This window comes from Plasmodium berghei (assembly GCF_900002375.2).
Source record: "Plasmodium berghei ANKA genome assembly, chromosome: 13".
Classification (NCBI taxonomy): Eukaryota; Apicomplexa; class Aconoidasida; order Haemosporida; family Plasmodiidae; genus Plasmodium; species Plasmodium berghei.
Window position 1 is genome coordinate 81,003 of NC_036171.2, and position 19,580 is coordinate 100,582.

Here is a 19,580-nt window from a genome sequence, read left to right on the forward strand (position 1 = left end):
TTTAGTAGTACGTTTAGCTTTGGTAGATCCTAACCTTTTCTTCTTAGCCCTTTCAGTATTTCATAATTATTTACATGTATTTTTTAATGCATTTTACTTAAGAAACTAAATCTTTCAATGTATGTGTGCTACGTTTATGGTAACTTAATATATGAATTATATAGAGTTAAATAAATTTGTTTTCAAATTAAAGAAAATACTCAAAATCAGAGAAGCAATAAAAAAAAATATTTATAAAAAAAAAAGCTGAAAGCATTTATATAAAAAATAATGAGCGTATTTATGTAGAATAATCAAGGAAATGCTTCCCCAATATGAATACTTATATAAACAAATTTTCGAAACGATGAATTCGTTATTTTAAAACAAAAATACAATATTAAATAATTATTCAAACAAATGACTAATATATTTCTTTCTATTTTTAATTTTCATTATTTATACATAAAATATACTACGAGGCTAAGATTAATATAATACAATTAAAAAAAGAGAGAAAAAATTAAAAAGTGTTTCCCTTTCCACTACCTTAACATTATTTCCTAATTTTTTCCAACTATAATGAAAAAATATATTGCAATTGTTTTTTCAGAAGAGACGCTACAATATGCATTCCTTCCAAATTATTATTTATTTTCTTGGTGCTTAAAATTTGGTTATATACATTGTCAAAAACATAATTTGATTCATTTATTATACAATTTTGTTTTTCCTTATCGAGCATTTTAAAAAAAAAAATAATATTTTCCATAGGTATTACCATAATATTTATTTTATAGTTTTTATATAAATATAGTTTTTGAGCCATTATATCCATACTTTTTTCATAACTGTCTTCGAAAAAGGGGCTATTCATATCAATATAGTTATTTTTTATGTAAAACGGATTTGGGTTATTTACTTTGTCATCATCATTGCTATTACTTTTCACTGCTAATGAGCCTCCAACGTTATTTCTATTATTAGAGTAGTTTCCCATATCGACTGTATAATTAAAATCACCACTTTTTATTTCCTTAACACGCTTATCGCCATTTAATTTAAACGTATTCATATTATCGTTTTCAACGATACTGGAAACGCACTTTTGTTTGTTATTGCCACTATTTTCCGCAATTCCCTTTTTTGTAAATAATATTGCAAATTTTAACTGTGGAAAATATATATGCAAAACAAATAAATCATTAATTTCATAATTTTTAAAAAAAACATTAGGTACATTATTAAATTTCATTTTTGTTATATTTAACTTGTCTAGTACTTCATAAAATTTAATAAGTTCATAACTATGAGCGCATTTTTTTTGCTGCAGAAAAAATATGTGTTTTATATATTTCAATATATCAACTATGTGTGTGCCACTTATTTTTTCTAATACATGAGGTGTATTGAATATTTTACTCGATATTTCGTTTTTTTCTTTTAAGTTGTTTTTCATATTTTCCTTATAATTATTTTTAATTCCTTTAACACAATGTGATGCATTTCCATTTTCATTTCCCAAATCATATTTTTTCATAACATTATTATATGAATGATTCTCATTTTCATTCTCTAATTGAATGCTAGTATCTTTATATTTTCCTGCATTTGTTCTTTTTTTTATAGCTTTTAAAAATAGAAATGGATAATATAACTCCAAAAAAATCAAACAATAATAAAAAAGTATTTGATTTTTTACATTTTTTAAAATTCTATCAATATCCTCAAAAAATATATTAAATAAAGTAATTACTAAAGATTCATCCAGTTTTTCATGTTTATATGTGCACAAGCATAGCAATATATCTAAAGAAAAAATGGAAGTGTCAACTATTTTTATATTATTTTTTATAGTATCTATTAATGCTGCCAAAAAATTCAAATGGAAAATTCGCGACATCCATATACTTCTAAACGATAGCGATAGTTCCTTTTTTGAAAAATAGCAGTTTCGAATAATTCTGTAAAACAAATCGGTGTATATTTCACTGATAAGAATGACATTTTTCTTTGTATTAATATTGAAAAAAATTAGGTCCAGTATTTGGCTTGTTCTTAATAATTCCAATTTTATTCCCATATTTTTGACATAATCCAAATTCACACTAAATTCTTTTATAATACCGTTTTGATATGTCAATCCAACGTCTTTATTATTATTACTACTCCCTATCCTCTCAATTTCATTGGAAGCAAACGATTTAGTATGCCCTTTATTCTTTATTTGTTCATACATTTTATAACTTTTATCAATTAAAACTGTTTTATTATTCTTAATCATAAATGAATAATTGCTATTTTTATGTAAAACATTAAGAATGTCTTTTGAAACAAAAAATATATTATTTTGATTATGATCCATATAGTTCATGTTAATGGTAGTAAAAATTAATTGATATAGAGGATTAAAATATATTTTATTGCAATATTCATAAAGTTTAAACTTATTTATAATATTAATTAATTTAAAAACATGATTTAAGCTAATTGGTGTTGTATCATTGGTGTAACTTATGAGGTTATTATGTTCTAATTTTCTAAAAAAATACAAAATAATAATAATAAATATTTTTCGCTTTTTCTTGGGTATTAAATATTCTATATTCTTAATTAAATCGAGGGTTTCCATATATGTTAATGAATTTATTACTTTTTTATAATGTTTTAAAAATATTTCAAAAAACAATTTATTACTAGCATTAAACCTTAATTTGCTTAATAAAAAAAATATTTGGCAAAAAATGGTTGGTGTTATTTTATTAAAATTTAATATAACTAATTTTCTTATTAAAATTTTTTTAACAACTTTATTATAACTTATCAAATCAGACAAAACAAATATACTTTTGATACTATCTTCCAATGTATTATTTTCAAAATATCCTTCTATTCTTTTTCGTAAATAAAATATTAACTGTTTGTTATACCAATTGTAAATCGATTTTTGTAAATCCATACCCTTCATAACAAAGCTACTTTTAAATAAAGACAAAAAGAATAACACATTTTTTACTTGATACATTTTAAAAAATGTAGAATTCAGCCATATGCTATAAAACAATATATTTATATTGTATATATTCATATATCTAGTCACATAAATTATTTGAAGAAATTTAAGAATTAAATCACAATCTTCTAAAATAAAATAATGTGACATGCTTTCAAAAAGTGATATTACATTATTGTGCGTATTCTTATAAACATTTAATAAAAGATCTTCATAAGAGCATTGATTCTTTATTATTTTATTTTCATTACCACATAATTCTTTACTATTACTATTAGTTTTGTCCTTACAACTATCAATCGCATTTATTGCATTATTTTCGTTGCTATTTTTAATAACGCCTTCATCATCATATTCATTATTCAAAAAAATCACATTTTTCATGTTTTTTTTTTTATTTTTTTCATGCATATAGTAATTATTTGAATTTTTACTCATTATAATATATTTTTCTATTGATATGCTATTTAATAATGAGAGCAAATATCTTATTTTTTTCTCTCCACCATTTTTTCCCTCAAAAATTTGCTCACATAGTAATCCTATGCAATCAAGTAAATGATATGCTTGCTTATTAATTTTTGGTAAAAATAATGCATAGTTACCAATAATTTTATTTAATAAAAATAAAAAGTTAAAATATAAACAAATAAAATAATCATTATGTTTATGCATCAATGTATCATGATTCATCCTATATGTGTGTATAGGAAGTGCATTCGTAAATTCATTACCAATTTTACCTCTTTTGTCACCATCTTCGTTTCTTAGCGTTCTTATATTATCGTCTTCTTTATTTCCAAAATTTGTTTCACAAACAATTTGTATGAATTTATTTATATTCGTTTTCCTAAAATACAATATATATAATTCACATAAATCTGGAAGTTCATGATGACCTTTTTTATCCGTTATTATTCCTAACAATTTTAACGCCACATTATTATTATTTTTTGTAATTTCAAAAATATCTTCATCAGATATATTTGCATGATATAGTTTTTCAGAGTTCCGTTTTTTTTGGTTATAAAGAATTAAATTGTCTTCGAATAAATTTAACTTTATATATAAATAACAATATTTCAATAATAAGTTTAAATCAAAATAATTAACGTATTGAAAGAAATAATTAAAGAAATATATTACAAACTTATTAAGACAAAAATATAATTTAAAAGAGGACGATGTAATGTTATATATGCTTAAATTTTTATCCATAAATATCAAAAATTTCTTTATTATTTCTAAATTATTCACTATAAGTTCATGATTCTTATAAAAAACGTTGTTATTTAAATTGGGGCCTAAAAAATCTTTTTCTATGTTTGATTCAATATTCATTTTAATTGGAATTTTATTTTGTCTCTTTAAATTTTCAATAGAAAAATATAATAAATCATAAAAATTATTAAATTTTTTAATCAACTCTTCTTCCTTTTTTTCTATTTCTTTTATCTTTGCTATTTTGCTATTATCATCATAAATCTTTTCATTTTCTAATATTTTTTTTATGGCTTCATCTTCCAGATAACATTTTAACATTTCGTCACTTAGTTCATTTTTTTGTAATCGAATATTTTCATAAATATTTTTTAATATGTGCTTTTTTTCATTCCTTGTATAATAATTCGGGCTCCCTTTCAGTTTGTGATTCATTTGATTTTTATAGTTCAAATATTTGCCATTTCCACTAACTGTTTTTATGAAGTCACCATGATTTACAATATTTTCATTGGAATAATACTTGGGCCATTTACAATGAATACCATTTGCGTAATACACTTTAATACCATTGTTCCTTATTTTCATTTCTGAATTTAAATCTAATCCTTAAAATTTATATCCTAAAACAGATAAATATAGAAATACCGTTAGTGAATGAAATGACATATAGCAAACATAATTATAAACTCACAAAATAATATATATATAATGAAAATCATGAAACATAAAAATGAAAAAAAAAAAAAAAATACATTTCAAAAGCTACATAAGCCATAGTATACATGCACATAGTTGTTACTAGTTGTATATAGTTTCCACGCTCATCATTCTACAATTATATATATGTGTTCTGTTTCTTCTTTTTCTGTTCTTCACTATTCTTCACAACCTTATTCTAAATAATTCAACCAAAGTTTCTTAAATAAATGTGTAAATTTTTCTTTTTCATGTTTTAGAGAACCATATATAATAAGTTCCTATGTATTATAATATATATAATTTTATTCCCTATGTTTGATAATTGAAGTATAGCCAGTGTAATTTTAAGTAATATATAAAAGTATTAAACGAATTTGAGGCGCTAAAATACTCATGTACGTTTTTGTCATTTAGTATTTCTAAAACATATAAGCATATGGGGAAATTAACGTAAAAAATATATGGTTTGCTTCTCCAGTAATCTAAATATTTTAAATAATTCAAAAAATTTTTATCATTAAAATATTTATTATCATACAAATACTTTATATATTCGATATTACTTAATGATTGAACAAATTCTAACTCAGTTTCAAACCTCAATTTATTTTCAAATAATCCTTCTCTATAATTTTTATGTAAAATATATACTTTTTTACTTTCTTCAGTCTTTATTTTTTCGACCTTATTATCTTCCATTTTCGAAAGCATCATAGTAAATTTATTATCGTAAATATATTTGAATCATTGATTTGTATATATTTTTTTTACAATACAAATTAAAAAAACAAAAAGAACATATTTTTTTTGAATATAGCATCATAAATTTCTCTTTATTGCGCCTACATGCAATTCCGAGAAAAAAAAAATATATATATACAATTTTATATGTATCACTTTCATGGATATATATTAACGTATTCCATATATTCGTTTATTCGTAAAAAACATATTTGGAAATTTTCATATGAATTCGATCTCTTATCTAAAACCAACTAAATTTCATTGAAGTAATGGAAATATCCACTACATCCTTATTATATTTTATTACGTATTTAAATATATATACACATTTTTAAGTTACGTAAAGAGCACACTTTTTTTCTTTACATAGAAACATTTTTATTGTTTAAATATAAAAACAAATTATATATCTATTGAAAACGACCAAATGAAAAAAATATAAAATAAATAAAACTGTATAAAATTCATTTTGGCAAGTTGCCTCATAGGTTCCTGTCCATATAAATTTTATATGCACACCAACATTTTGAAGCCTAATCAGTTTCATTTTTCTTAACATATTTATCACTTACTAATTTTAAAAGAATAGCTAAATGCTTTTTTATATATTTATTTAGATGGCATAAAATAAGTTTTGAATATTACAAAAACCTTGTTAAAACCATGAAGAAAAAGAAAAAACATTTAATCACATAAAAAGTAGCTTACTCCGAAAACACATTATGTCTTGACGAAAAAAATTAAAATTTATATAAAATTAATTTTATTAAAGCTTTGTAAAGTGTGTAACATATTCATATATGTAAAAGAAAAAAATATTTTATCATAATAAAGGAATATCCAAGAAAAAATTCATATTATGTATGAAATGAAATTATAAATATGTAATATGCATATGGGTTATGTTCACGTTTTATGTAATTTTAAAATGAAAGATTCACTGAATCCTATAAAAAATATAATATAAAACAATGTGCACACATTTTTATATTTACTGTTTACTATTAATTTGTTGCTTCCTTTTTTTATTGTATTTATTTCTGCAGTTGCCACTGCAATTCTTAAAATATATGAAAAGTAAAAAATCCGCCGAGCGAAAAATAATATATATATGCATAACAAAATAAAATTCGTTTTTAACATTTAAAAAAACGAAAAAGAAATAAACGAAAATAATTTTATAGAACTTAAAAAATTTTGTGTATCTTGAATTTTCTCTTTCTTCAAAGTAAATAAATAAATATATATATATAATATGCTCTAATTTTTTGTGATGTATCATTTTTAGTCTTTAATTATATATTTAAAGGGGGTTCATCAAAAAGGTATAAATTTAATATATATATGTAATTCAGTATTTGTATATAGGTGTAATTCCATTTGTAAATATTTAAAAATTGAATTATACTGTTTTTTTTGGGTACATATATATTTGTTATGACTCTTAAAAGGAAAGTGTTTACTTAATATAAACGAATAAAATTAAAATTAATTAGTAGATAATATATATATTAATAGGCTGGGTATCTGTTAAATGGATTTTGGTTTCTGTTATAATAATTATAATTAAAGTTGCCCATCATTTTATTATTCTTAGAATTTCTTCCTTTATTTCTGTTATTATTTCTATTATGCATATTAGTCCTATAATGTGCCGCTGCTATACCGAAAGTATCAACATCTAGCATCCTTAATTTTTCTCTGTCCACCTTTTCATCTTTTCCTTGTTGTTTGTCTAATGTTTCACAACTAATATTATCAAAGAAACTAGACTTTTTATCATATCCTCCTACCTGTATGTTACTATTTGCAGATAATACATCTTTGCTTTTTTCATCTATTATATTCGTTTTGTCAAATTTTAAATTATTTGAGCTAAAATCAAAATCTGGACTAAATTTACTTTTTAATACTGGATTTGGCTGTGATTCCAATTCTCCAATAACATATGACTGTCTATCATAATTTCGATAATTTTTATATTTAAAATTATTATAATGCCTATTGTTATTATGGTTATTATTGTGGTTTGCATTGCTATTCATATTACCATTTCCAATATTACCATTATAATAATAATTATAATTATGCCTATTATAATATCTTCTATTATTTAAATTCACGTTTCTCTCATTTTGTGGAATCATATTATTTTGAACATTTAATGGTTTATTAATATTGTTTACATTATTGTTATAATTTAAATTATCGCCTATATTATTTTTCGTTGATGGAGCGATATTCATTGATACTATTGCTGGATCATCAGGTATCGTTTTAGGGGCTTCACTTACTGTAACATCTTTTATATCTTTCCCTCGAAATATTATAAAATCATATACTTCATTTGAGGCAGGAATATCAGGTTGTCTTCTACCTTCTGTGCCATATGATCTAACATTTTGCAATGCAACAGTAGATTCATGGGTGTTTATGGTATACAAAATTCCTTCATATCTAATTTCTGAGTTTGAAATTAAAGAAATTTTACTTCCTATATATGGTAAGGTTGATACAGAAGACATTTTTACCCCTTATCAATTTGTTTTAAACGAAAAAAATATATATAAGTTTATATCCTAAATTGCTAATAACCCTATATATTATGTAAGCTGGAAACGATAATATATATATGTTAATGAAAATTATACCAAATATAATATGCTTACAAATGTGTATTTTAATATGCATTGCACTATTTCTCTAAATATATAAAATTATGCCTATGCACATTATTATGATAATATGCTTTAATATGTGTATTTCACTGTGCTCGTTTTACTATACACATCACGCATATTATTATATATACATATGCATGCGTAGTATATATATTTAAACACAAAATGTAAAAGCTAAAAAATAAAATAATATTATCGATATTTGAATGAATGCTTCATAACATTTTAAAAAGGAATTTACTCTCTTTTTATGGAAAGAATAAGCATAAAAAAAAAAAGCCATGCATTGTTAAAAACTCTAAGCAAATAAAAATGTTATATGGATATGATATAATTTAGCATAAAGTATAGCATTAAGCATAAATTAAAAGTATATAGTATAATATCATACATATATATATTGCAGGCGATGGGAAATGTTTAAATAGTAAAATAATGAATGAAAAAAATGTAGTATAATATTTCAATCAAAACTTAAATGAAAAATAGCTAATTTATACCAAAATTAAATAATAATATATATATTTTGCATACATAGCTAATGCATATAATAATACATAATTAAATAATTATATACGTGGATAAATATACATAATATATATAAAATAAACGTAAACAAAACAAAATGGAATAAATAATAAATTGTTTTATGGGTTAGTAATATATTTTTCCAGTTATAATATCTTTCAAAAGGAAATAATTATATTTTTATCATAATATATATAATTATGAAGGGTCTAAAATATACTTTATTATTTGTTTTTTTTATGTACACAAATTGATATGTCAAAACACATCAAACATTAAATTGTTTTACATATGATAATTTATAGATGTATTCTAATATATATTAATTCTTATTTTATTATTTCTTATAATGAAGCATATTCGAAGATATTAAATCTACACTCTGGCCTTAAAATGCCATAAAGAATATATAGATTGATCAAATATATATTATATGAAATTCTATACTTATAAAATATAACACTAATATATAGTATATATACCACATATATGTATGTACACATTATAAATATACAAAAAACATTGATCAATAAACTCTAAAATTTAATACCTGCACACCTATATAAATTTTATTACAAAAGTTAATAACCTATTCAGAACAATATAAAATTTTTTAGTTGCAATTTTTTTTGAAGCTATATATGTGGAATGTGTATAATGAAGAGGGGTAATTTTATAAATATTTATATATGTATGCATAAAACGTTATATATAACTGAACATGTCAAAAAACTATATCACATTGCCTAAATGCAAATATGTATATATATTATATATATTTATTTAATGCTATTCTGCGTGTATTATAATTAGAAGCATAATTATACTAATAAAAACGAGCATTTATATTTTTATATATAAAAAAAACACTGTAAGACATTTTAATATATTAAACGATATTTTAATCTAAGGTCAATAATAGATTTCCTACGTTAATATATTATTCAGTATAAGCTTAAATAATAATATCTGTGCTATGCATAATCCACATAAATTATTTGTTCTACTATGAAAACGGATTTTAAAAAATTATAAATTCCATTTATGATTGTATATATGTAGAAAGCTATATAAATTTATTTACACACGTATTTATAGTGTCTACCTATTCAATCACACAAAAAATATTCACTTATTATTTTATATTAAATTATATGGATATTAAAATTTAAAAATAAAATTCAAACACAAGCAAGCACTTGTGCTTATATGGGGATATTACTAAAAGAAAATATTATGTATATATTTTTTTAATTGAAATAAATAAAATAATGAAAAAAATCACTACAAAATGAATAGTTTATATAATGTTTCTTTGTTTTATTGAAAACGTAGCCCTTTTATTTTATAGATAAAACTGCCTTTTATATTATGAACATAATGCATATAAATATACACATGGGCGCATATCTATGTAAGTATTTAATCATATAAATAAAAAAGAAAGGCGTTATATATGTGCAATGTATGTACAAAAAACGAAATGACTTTTATATTTTTTGATCATTTTCGTGAACTTTTTTTTTGTTTCCTCTTTTCCGCATTTTATAATCCTATAAGATCTTAAGGGCGTAATTTTTTTATAGCATATAGAACTTTTTTAAAACGCTGTTGAGCAAGCATTTTACAAATACTTTATTATTAATATTTTGGACTATATGCGCATATATGTATAGATATATAATATTCATACATATATTCAGATACGAATATATTATATTAAATAATTATTTTCGCATAAATTACTTCATATTATTCATAAGGAATACAGCTATATTTTGAATAATTAAACAGATAGCATAAAGTTATATATATATACATGTATTTTAAAAAAATCACGCAGTATGAAAACTGCAACACGCATATATATATAAACTTTAATAATATGGATAATTTATTTGAAAAAAATACTAAATTAACTTTAATAAAGGTTTATGCATATAAGTACATATATATGGACGATTTTTTGGAAATATATAATCATACATGTATATATAACACTTAAAAATTATAACTATATAACATACATGCATGCATTTTAATTTCCATATAATTTTTATTTTATTAAAAAGTCACACATGTGGCTTAGTTTGCTTGAATTTATATAAATTCTATGAATTATAAAAAAAAATATTAAATAACATTGGTCGATATAACTTTCACGTCTTTATTAGTTTCCAATGTTTTGAGCATTCTCCTGACTATCTTCAGTCCTTTTTTCACTATTTACCTTTGTCAAATAATCAATCAATTCGACATATGGCATTTCTTCCCATGGTTTATCCTTTCCAACAATAGCTAGAGACGTGTTATCAGCATTTAGTTCGGTTTCACTAGAAAGAGAGCATTTCAAAGCTTTTAAACAGTGTATAACCAAATCATCTAATGACGATTCCTCAAATAAATGTAAATTCTTTTCTAGATAAGTTTTTGATGCATGAGATCTCGCACCAAAGGATATTGCCTCATATTCAAAATAAGATCCATTTGATTTGGTTTCAAAAATATGTGGTTCATTAAAATACCCAGATATTATTAATCCAACACCAAAAGCTCTTTTACTACTTTTTTGGGTATTTTTTTGATATTTATCTGCTACTTTTTTAACTAATTTTTCTATATTCATATTTTCATCAAATAAAAATTTATGAGTTAAGCATTCATTTCTCATATATTTGGTCAATACTTTGGCATCCGAAGTTATGCCACTCATGGTTACACCTATATAGTCATCTATTTTAAATAGCTTTTCTTGATGATAAGAAAGTTTACTAATACATTTCTTCAAACCACAAACTACCTGTAATAAAAAAATATTTATTGTGTTTTTTTTACTTTGTAAACATGGAAAGTACGGCTCTTTTATGCATTTTCCATATAATTTAGTGTTATTTTCGTCATATTGTTTTAATCATTCTTCCAATTTTCTTATGAATGTTTATATATTTATAAAAAACATTTCAATTTCAAAGAAACTATACATATATGTAGGTGTATATTTTAACCACAAACTCCTTAGATTTTATAGCCACTGCACAAGTTCCTTGTTTTGTTGCTTCATTTGCATATTCTACTTGGTATAACCTCCCTGAAAAGCATTTAAATACATTCATATACATATTTAGATGAATACATTAATGTTATCATTTATGTGCATCACATCATTAAAAATGCAGAAGTTTTTTTGTGATTTTTATTTTATTATGTATTCACATTTTATTCTATATATTTTTATAAATATTACCTTCAGGAGAATAAATAATATTGTCTGTATCATACAAATTTCTATACATTTTACTAAATTTCCAAATTATATCTCTTCTTTTTTAATTTCTTTCTCTTTTTCGGTTTATTTTATAAATGTTCTCTTTAATTTTCTGCAGTTTTTCACAAAAATTAATATTTAATAAAATGTAAAAATATATATAAATATATGCTTCTAGCTAAAAATGTGAAAAACAATAATTAAATAATAAAAAATTATTTACATCATTTTCTTATAATAAAATTTACAATTTTTTGCAAATTTTTCTACCTTAAAAATGGTAATTATATTATTCAAAAATAATTATTATTTTTATTCTATATAAGATTGTTCGTTTTGTGTATAATGTTACCTTATTTTATTGCTATACACTTATTTGCTTTGTGTACTATTATTATTATATCAATAATAAATACTTTTCATTTATTATTATTTATTTTTTAAGCATTTAATTTTTTATTTTGATATGAATTAATTTATTTTGATATATCCAAATGATCTTCATGCGTACCGTATATAAAATATCTTAACCCAATTCTTAAAACATAAAAAGCATATTATCACTGAAGTATAATAAAGAATCTATATTTAATATGCATTTATAGCATATTCAATTTATTTGTATAATTTTTTGAAATTGCTAAAATAAAATAATACACCCACCATAAAATAGTTTATTTTACCGTGATATATAATTTTTGATGAAATCCTTAACATTTATTTTATATCATAAATTTCGCTTTTTACCATTTGTTTCCTTAATTAATTTTTAAACAACCCTATACATTTTTGTTTTATTATTATTTATTATATATATTTTGGGGGAATGTGTAGTAATTCATTTCATCTTTACATAGATACTTATTTATATTTGTTCGTATGCATATATCTAACCTTTAAAAAAATTACAATAAATGACCGAATACTTGCTAATTTACTTAAATGCTTTAATTAAATTTTAACTGTAAAATTATTTCTTAAGTAGAAATGCAAATCCTTATTCATATTCATCAAGGAATGTGTTTTTTTAATTTATGCTTTTTTCCTATTTTTTAAAATGCATTAATATTTGCATATTATTTTTATGAATATTTATGTATTAATTTTTTTCTTTTACAGCATACTATTTTAAGTTGAAATTTTTATTCATTGAAAATACACTTTTCAAATGTGCATAAGCATATACTATGACATTTCTTGAATAATTACACATATACATCGATTTATATGAATATTCTTATCCTATATTACCAGATTGATATACATACATGAATTACTATTTTTTTGATTCATATCGCACTGTAGCATGATGATAATATTTAGATTCATTTATATACATATACACAATTCCTAATCATTACCACCGATACATTATCTGCCCTTATAATTGGTAGGAAGCTTATATAATTAAACGTATGCTTCTCATGGTTGCTTATGATTATTCATGTGCTAATAGTTTTACATCTGTTTGAAATTAATCTTTAAGCATGCTCTATTTCTTCACACAAACAAATAGTGTACAATGGCAAAGATGAATACACATATACAATATTACACATGCTAATGGATATTTTATTTACGTAATGGTACCCATTTTTTTAGAGGCAAAACTTTGGTAATACGCTATTTATTATAAAATCCAAATAAACAATAAAAATGTTCTTTTTAACGAATCCCTTTGTAAAAAAAAAAAACAATATTATATTTAGAGCAAAATTAGAAGAAAAGCTAAATGAATACTTATGTAACGGTACTATAATATCCAGGGATAATTCTTTCGATGGTGAAAAAAAAATAATAAAACAAGGAGATATTTCCCAAATAAAAATCACTAATGAATTTATTAATAATTGCAACACGAATTTACTTATAAATATTTTAAAAATTAATAAAAAATTAAAAGTGTGTTATGATGTAAAGTACAATGTTGTTTATAGTCTTTTGTTAAAAAGTTTTGAAAAAAGGTCAAATACATGCATTGACACCAAAAATAATAAATGTGAATCCATGGCAAATGTCTATAAAATAAAAAGAAAAAATATATCTTATTTTATGAATCAATACCATATAATAAAATGCATACATTCTAGCGAATATGGAAATACATATTATTGTAAAAATGTTATAGATAATAAAAAATACTGTATAAAGCTTTTTTATTTAAGATTGTGTTTAAAAGATAACTGTCCATATTATATTAATAATAAAGTGTATTTAACAAATTACTTTTATAAAATATTAAGTGAAATATTTTTCCTAAATTATTTAGAAAATAATAATATAATTAATATTGAACAAGTATTATGTGATGAAAAAAATGAAATTCTCTTCACTATTTTTCCATATATTAAACACCAATCTATGCATTATAAAAAAAAGCATAAAATATATTCTATTTATAATAAAAAATTAGTACGATTAGAAAATAAAAAATTAAAAATACATCTATATTCAGAAAATTTTATTAAGTATATTTTTTTAAATATATACAATACAATTAATTATTTGCTACAAAAAAATGTAGCGTATTTAGACTTAAAACCTGATAACATTCTTTTAACCCATAGAAATCCAGACACAGTAGAATCTTATGAAGTTTCATTTAAGAAAAAAAAAAAAATCGGAAAACTAAATAAGGTACACATATCACCTAGCTCTAAAGAAATATCAAATATAGAAATAAGCCTTCATACAAAATTCAAAGAACAATTAAAAGAATCATGTACCAAAGATGAATATATTAAAAGCGCCTATGCTAATAAAATTTTTCTTACCACGGGAAAAAACAAAAAAACGGTTATATCAAAAAATAATATATGTTATTATTGTTCCTATACAAACTTAAAACCCGAAAAACTAAAAAAAAATAAAAAAATTAAATATATATATAATGTAAAGTTGTCCAAATCTTTTGAATATGATAAAACTGTAAAAAGAATATTTTTTACTAAAAACAAATTAGACACTTTTTTTTTTGCGCCTCACAATACCACCACATGTATACAAACGTTTATTCAACGAAAAAATAAACATAATAAATCCCCAAATAATTTATATAAAAAATATGAAAAAAGAAAAAGCCCAAATAATGCGTTATCCTCAAATAAAACCTACATAAATAAAATAAAAAATCTATCCATTTTCAAATCTAATCAGAAACATTCTATTAATTTTTTGAAGTTTTACTGGTTATATTTTAATATTGGAAAGCCATGTGATATTAATAATGACTTTTTAGTATATTTAGATCTGTATTTTTTTAGCAAATACTATAATAAAATTGTGAGTATGTGCACAGATATATTATCTATGGAAAGAAATCAATATATTGAAATAAGTGCTATTAAAACACATACTGACAATATTAATGAGAAGGGGAAAAAAGAAAATATAGATGATAATGACAAAAATGCATATAAAGAAAAAATCACAAATCATGATATTGTTCCAACTGATGATACGGAAAAACAAATTAAATTAGAAAAACAATCTTGTCTTTCAAATAATGAAATTAATTATAATAATTCTATCAAATTAATAGATTTTGATGCATGCACTTTTATTATAAAAACATTTAATACCTACACCCGAGAAACTGATATTTTTAATTCCTTTGAATCTTTGTTTCCTGATATTAATAAAAAAATTGAGCTTTCCAAAAAACAGGCATATAACTTTGGTTCAGTTCTCTATACCTTTCTATTTGGAATTCCTCCATATCAGTAACATTTTATTATTATTCATACAATTATGCATACGTACACATAAAACTAACTTAATTATGTACGCATGGATGTTTTTCAAAAAACATTTTTCATTTGTGTTATAATAAATAAATATATGTCCTCGGTGTATTGTCATGCATAATGATTATATGCACACATTTCATCCCATTTTCATTTCTATAGTGGCAAGGACATATTCGAAGTTTATAACAACATGAAAAATAACAGCCTATATTTCCCAAAATATAGAAAGATTAATAATGACTTAAAAAAATTACTAAGGTAAGCATAATATTTTTATATAATAAAAATTAATTAAATTGCTTTTAATTTTTAAATTATAATTAATTTTTTATGTTCTATAGAAAATTGCTAGACACCAAACCTGACAAGAGAATGCATTTCAAAAAAATAAAAAAACATAGATGGTTTTCAAAATATAAATGAAAAAGTGCATATACAAATGAGTGAACATATAGATTCATGCAAAACATGCACATATATAAACATATAAGTACATATACATATATTTGGAATTCATATAATGATATAATAAATTTTGATAATTAAAATTTGCAAATATGTTTTTTTGTCAAATAATTTTTTATCCCCAAGTTATTGTATATATTATTATGTGTGTCTTTTTGTCCAAACACACAAATATAAAATATGTATGTAACAACTTTAATCATTAAATATATTTTAATTTAATTTATGAAATTCGCATTTGTCTCTAAAAAGATAAATTTATTATTTGTTTTTCTTTTCACGTGTAATTTTATCTTTGTTAAATAATCTTTTCAATTCTTTTTCATCAAGATTCTACAAAAATAAAAAAAATAATAATATTACAAAATGGAAATGTATAAATGATGCATTAAGCAATGCGTATCTTTTTACATACGTATATTTTTTTTTCGTTCATACCTTTTGATATTTTTGGGCTATTTGATTAATACATGAAATGAAAAAAAATATAATTACTAAAAAAAAAAATATATTGAATAAAAACATGAAATTTATTTTAGATTTCGTCTTTTTCCCGTATTTTAAAACTGAAATTTGTTTGTCTATAAAGCTTTCAATGTTGGCCATATTCAAATTTGGGAACAAGCGATGCAGCGGTAAAATTGATAATGCTTTTTTCAAAATTGATAATTGCATTTCTTTGTAATTATTTGAAAATATAAAGATTAAAAATAATGTCTGGAAAATTGTTTTAACCACAGCTTTTCCTAAAACTAATGGGATAAAAAATTTTTCAAATGGCATCAAAAAATGACCACAGCAAATTCCACATAGGTCAAACATTACTGTAAATAAATTGGAAAAGGGAAGATGAAGGAAATTAAGAAAATAAATTATTATATTTATTAATAAAATTAGTTAATATATATTCATATATTCAAAAAATGCATATTTATTGCTTAATCATTTTCATTTATGCATATATTACTATTAGGCCAGCAAGATAAGAGAAAAACAGAAATTGATCCGTATTTTTTTATAAAATCAATCATCCATTTTTTCATAGATGTGACAATATTTCTTTTTCCTTCCTTTATGTCCTTTTCAAATTCTTCATAATCATCGTCATATAACTTTGCCTAAAAAATAAAACAATGGTACATACATAGTATATATATTACTCTGCACAATTTTGTGTTTGCTTAATTGATATTTTTATAGTGTAAAAAACATATTTAAATGATAATAATTTATTTAAGAAATAAATGTAATTTTATTTATTGTTTTGTTTTATGTATTTTTTTCTTATTTACCTTTGAGGCATAAAATGATGTCATATATGGAGGTAACTCTCCTAATGCTGTTCCGATTCCCCATATAAAACAATATGGATATATTTTCATAAATAATTTAAATAGAGTTACATTTCCATCACCCTTCGATATACACTGTTAAAAAAATAACAAAATATACATGTAAATATATGTATAATCGTAATATGGAACTCATATACTCCCTTTTTTTGAAACTGCATTAATCAAGCAATAGTAATATTCATTTATATAATTTTTTTCCACAAGCAATGTCAAACTATTCAATAATTATACTCAAATAACATATACAATTCTATGTATTCCTATAATATAGATTTATATATAATTTTTTGTCACAATATCTAAATATTATTTTCATTATTCATAGTTTTTTCTGATTTTACCTCAAAATAATTCCCTGTCGTCAATAAGGATTTCCACATGTTTATTCTTGAGTCGAAATTCAATGAATTGCAATATTCAGACGTAGAACAAATAAAATATATATGAGGAAACAAAAACAATACTCCTGAATGCATACCACATCCCAATCCAACACTACTTAATACTCCAAGTAACAGCCACCATATTATAACTTCTACATATATTATCAAATTGTCTAGGTACGCATGTTTATGTCTGATTTTTAATAATAACAATATAATTGATATAACTAATAATACTATTTTATTATATTTTCTATTTTTTTTATATATATTTAATATTATATTTCTTAGTTCTAAAAAAAAAAGTTTGATAGTCTTTAAAGGGTGATAATATATATTTAATTCTTTCCTCTTTAAATATAGCTCCTTTTTTTTCCTTTCATATGAATCCATTCTTGCATATAGTATTTAAATGTATGCATATATTCTTTATAAAAAAATTATAATTTATAATTCCCCATTAAAAAATTTGCGCGTGCAACAGCAATAATAATATAATATTCTGTTATTCAAAATAGTTTTCCCCTTAATATGATTTTTAAAAGAAACTCAATATGATAAACGTATCAAATTATATAACATGCTCTGTTAGTCTCTTTATTTTTATCTTATATAAATACATATAATGTGATGTAATATTTTGTGGTTCTGCTAATACAATTTTCTCAATTTATAAAAATAAATATATATATGATCTTGTGATAATGTAATATATTATGAAGAATGAATCCCTTTAATAAAAATATTTGCTTTAAAGCAATGATTATATAGTAACGTTCAATGTATATTTATTTTGAAATATTAATTGCTCACAAATAATTATATTAATTAGATTACCTAAAAAAACAACAAATAAACCCTTTAAAATTCTATCATTTTCCATAATAAAAATAATATGTGAAAAATTATACTTGTTCTCAATTTTATGTAAAATATTCATAAATAAATGGTATTAATTTTATTAATATACAATTTTACAAATTCTTATTGAATTTAAAGCATTTACACAATAATAAACTTTACGTGATCAAAAAAAATGTTAGAAAATAGAAATTTTAACGATAGATTATAATTTTTTATTGTATTTTGTTTTATTAATATTCAACATTATATACAATCATTTACGCAGATATTGAGAAAATAATTTAATAAAATTGTAATATACAGAAAAAAATTATTGCAGTTATGTAATTATGTGCTTATATTGTTTTCAACCTTTTTTATTTAAAACCCGTGTTATTTGACTGATTACATATGCATTAGAATTATAAAAAATGGTAAATATTTTTTTTCTATTTTTTATCATGCTATTTACCATAAAAATATATTTATTATAGTATTATGTAAATATCTATTTATTATAAGCATACCTTTTTTGTTCATGGCGTAATATACTATAAAATGAAAAAAAGGCGAATGAATTGAATAATATATATTTTTTTCAATTTATAATTATATAAAGCATAGGTTTTATTATATTGCATATGTTTTCGCT

The 19,580-nt window shown here is 21.8% G+C and overlaps 6 protein-coding genes across 6 annotated transcripts; 1 reads left to right on the top strand and 5 right to left on the bottom strand.

The window, feature by feature from the left end:
* Window positions 1-556: 556 nt before the first annotated feature.
* PBANKA_1301100 (conserved Plasmodium protein, unknown function) lies at window positions 557-4,801 on the bottom strand (the record flags this gene model as incomplete). The annotated part of the gene is made up of 1 exon (XM_034566581.1): window positions 557-4,801. One exon carries the CDS (start codon window positions 4,799-4,801, stop codon window positions 557-559), a length of 4,245 nt encoding a protein of 1,414 aa, XP_034423164.1.
* A 423-nt stretch (window positions 4,802-5,224) lies between these two features.
* PBANKA_1301200 (mediator of RNA polymerase II transcription subunit 31, putative) lies at window positions 5,225-5,629 on the bottom strand (the record flags this gene model as incomplete). The annotated part of the gene is made up of 1 exon (XM_034566582.1): window positions 5,225-5,629. One exon carries the CDS (start codon window positions 5,627-5,629, stop codon window positions 5,225-5,227), a length of 405 nt encoding a protein of 134 aa, XP_034423165.1.
* Window positions 5,630-7,170: 1,541 nt separating this feature from the next.
* On the bottom strand, window positions 7,171-8,184 carry PBANKA_1301300 (trailer hitch homolog; the record flags this gene model as incomplete). The annotated part of the gene is made up of 1 exon (XM_034566583.1): window positions 7,171-8,184. The coding sequence occupies one exon, from the start codon at window positions 8,182-8,184 to the stop codon at window positions 7,171-7,173; it is 1,014 nt and encodes a 337-aa protein (XP_034423166.1).
* A 2,854-nt stretch (window positions 8,185-11,038) lies between these two features.
* PBANKA_1301400 (proteasome subunit alpha type-1, putative) lies at window positions 11,039-12,161 on the bottom strand (the record flags this gene model as incomplete). Its single annotated transcript, XM_034566584.1, has 3 exons — window positions 11,039-11,668; window positions 11,874-11,956; window positions 12,113-12,161. The coding sequence occupies 3 exons, from the start codon at window positions 12,159-12,161 to the stop codon at window positions 11,039-11,041; spliced, it is 762 nt and encodes a 253-aa protein (XP_034423167.1).
* Window positions 12,162-13,789: 1,628 nt separating this feature from the next.
* Window positions 13,790-16,305, top strand: PBANKA_1301500 (protein kinase, putative; the record flags this gene model as incomplete). The annotated part of the gene is made up of 3 exons (XM_034566586.1): window positions 13,790-15,855; window positions 16,042-16,140; window positions 16,224-16,305. The coding sequence occupies 3 exons, from the start codon at window positions 13,790-13,792 to the stop codon at window positions 16,303-16,305; spliced, it is 2,247 nt and encodes a 748-aa protein (XP_034423168.1).
* Window positions 16,306-16,608: 303 nt separating this feature from the next.
* On the bottom strand, window positions 16,609-18,478 carry PBANKA_1301600 (vacuole membrane protein 1, putative; the record flags this gene model as incomplete). The annotated part of the gene is made up of 5 exons (XM_034566587.1): window positions 16,609-16,680; window positions 16,786-17,171; window positions 17,315-17,465; window positions 17,640-17,774; window positions 18,044-18,478. 5 exons carry the CDS (start codon window positions 18,476-18,478, stop codon window positions 16,609-16,611), a joined length of 1,179 nt encoding a protein of 392 aa, XP_034423169.1.
* Between the last annotated feature and the right edge of the window lie 1,102 nt (window positions 18,479-19,580).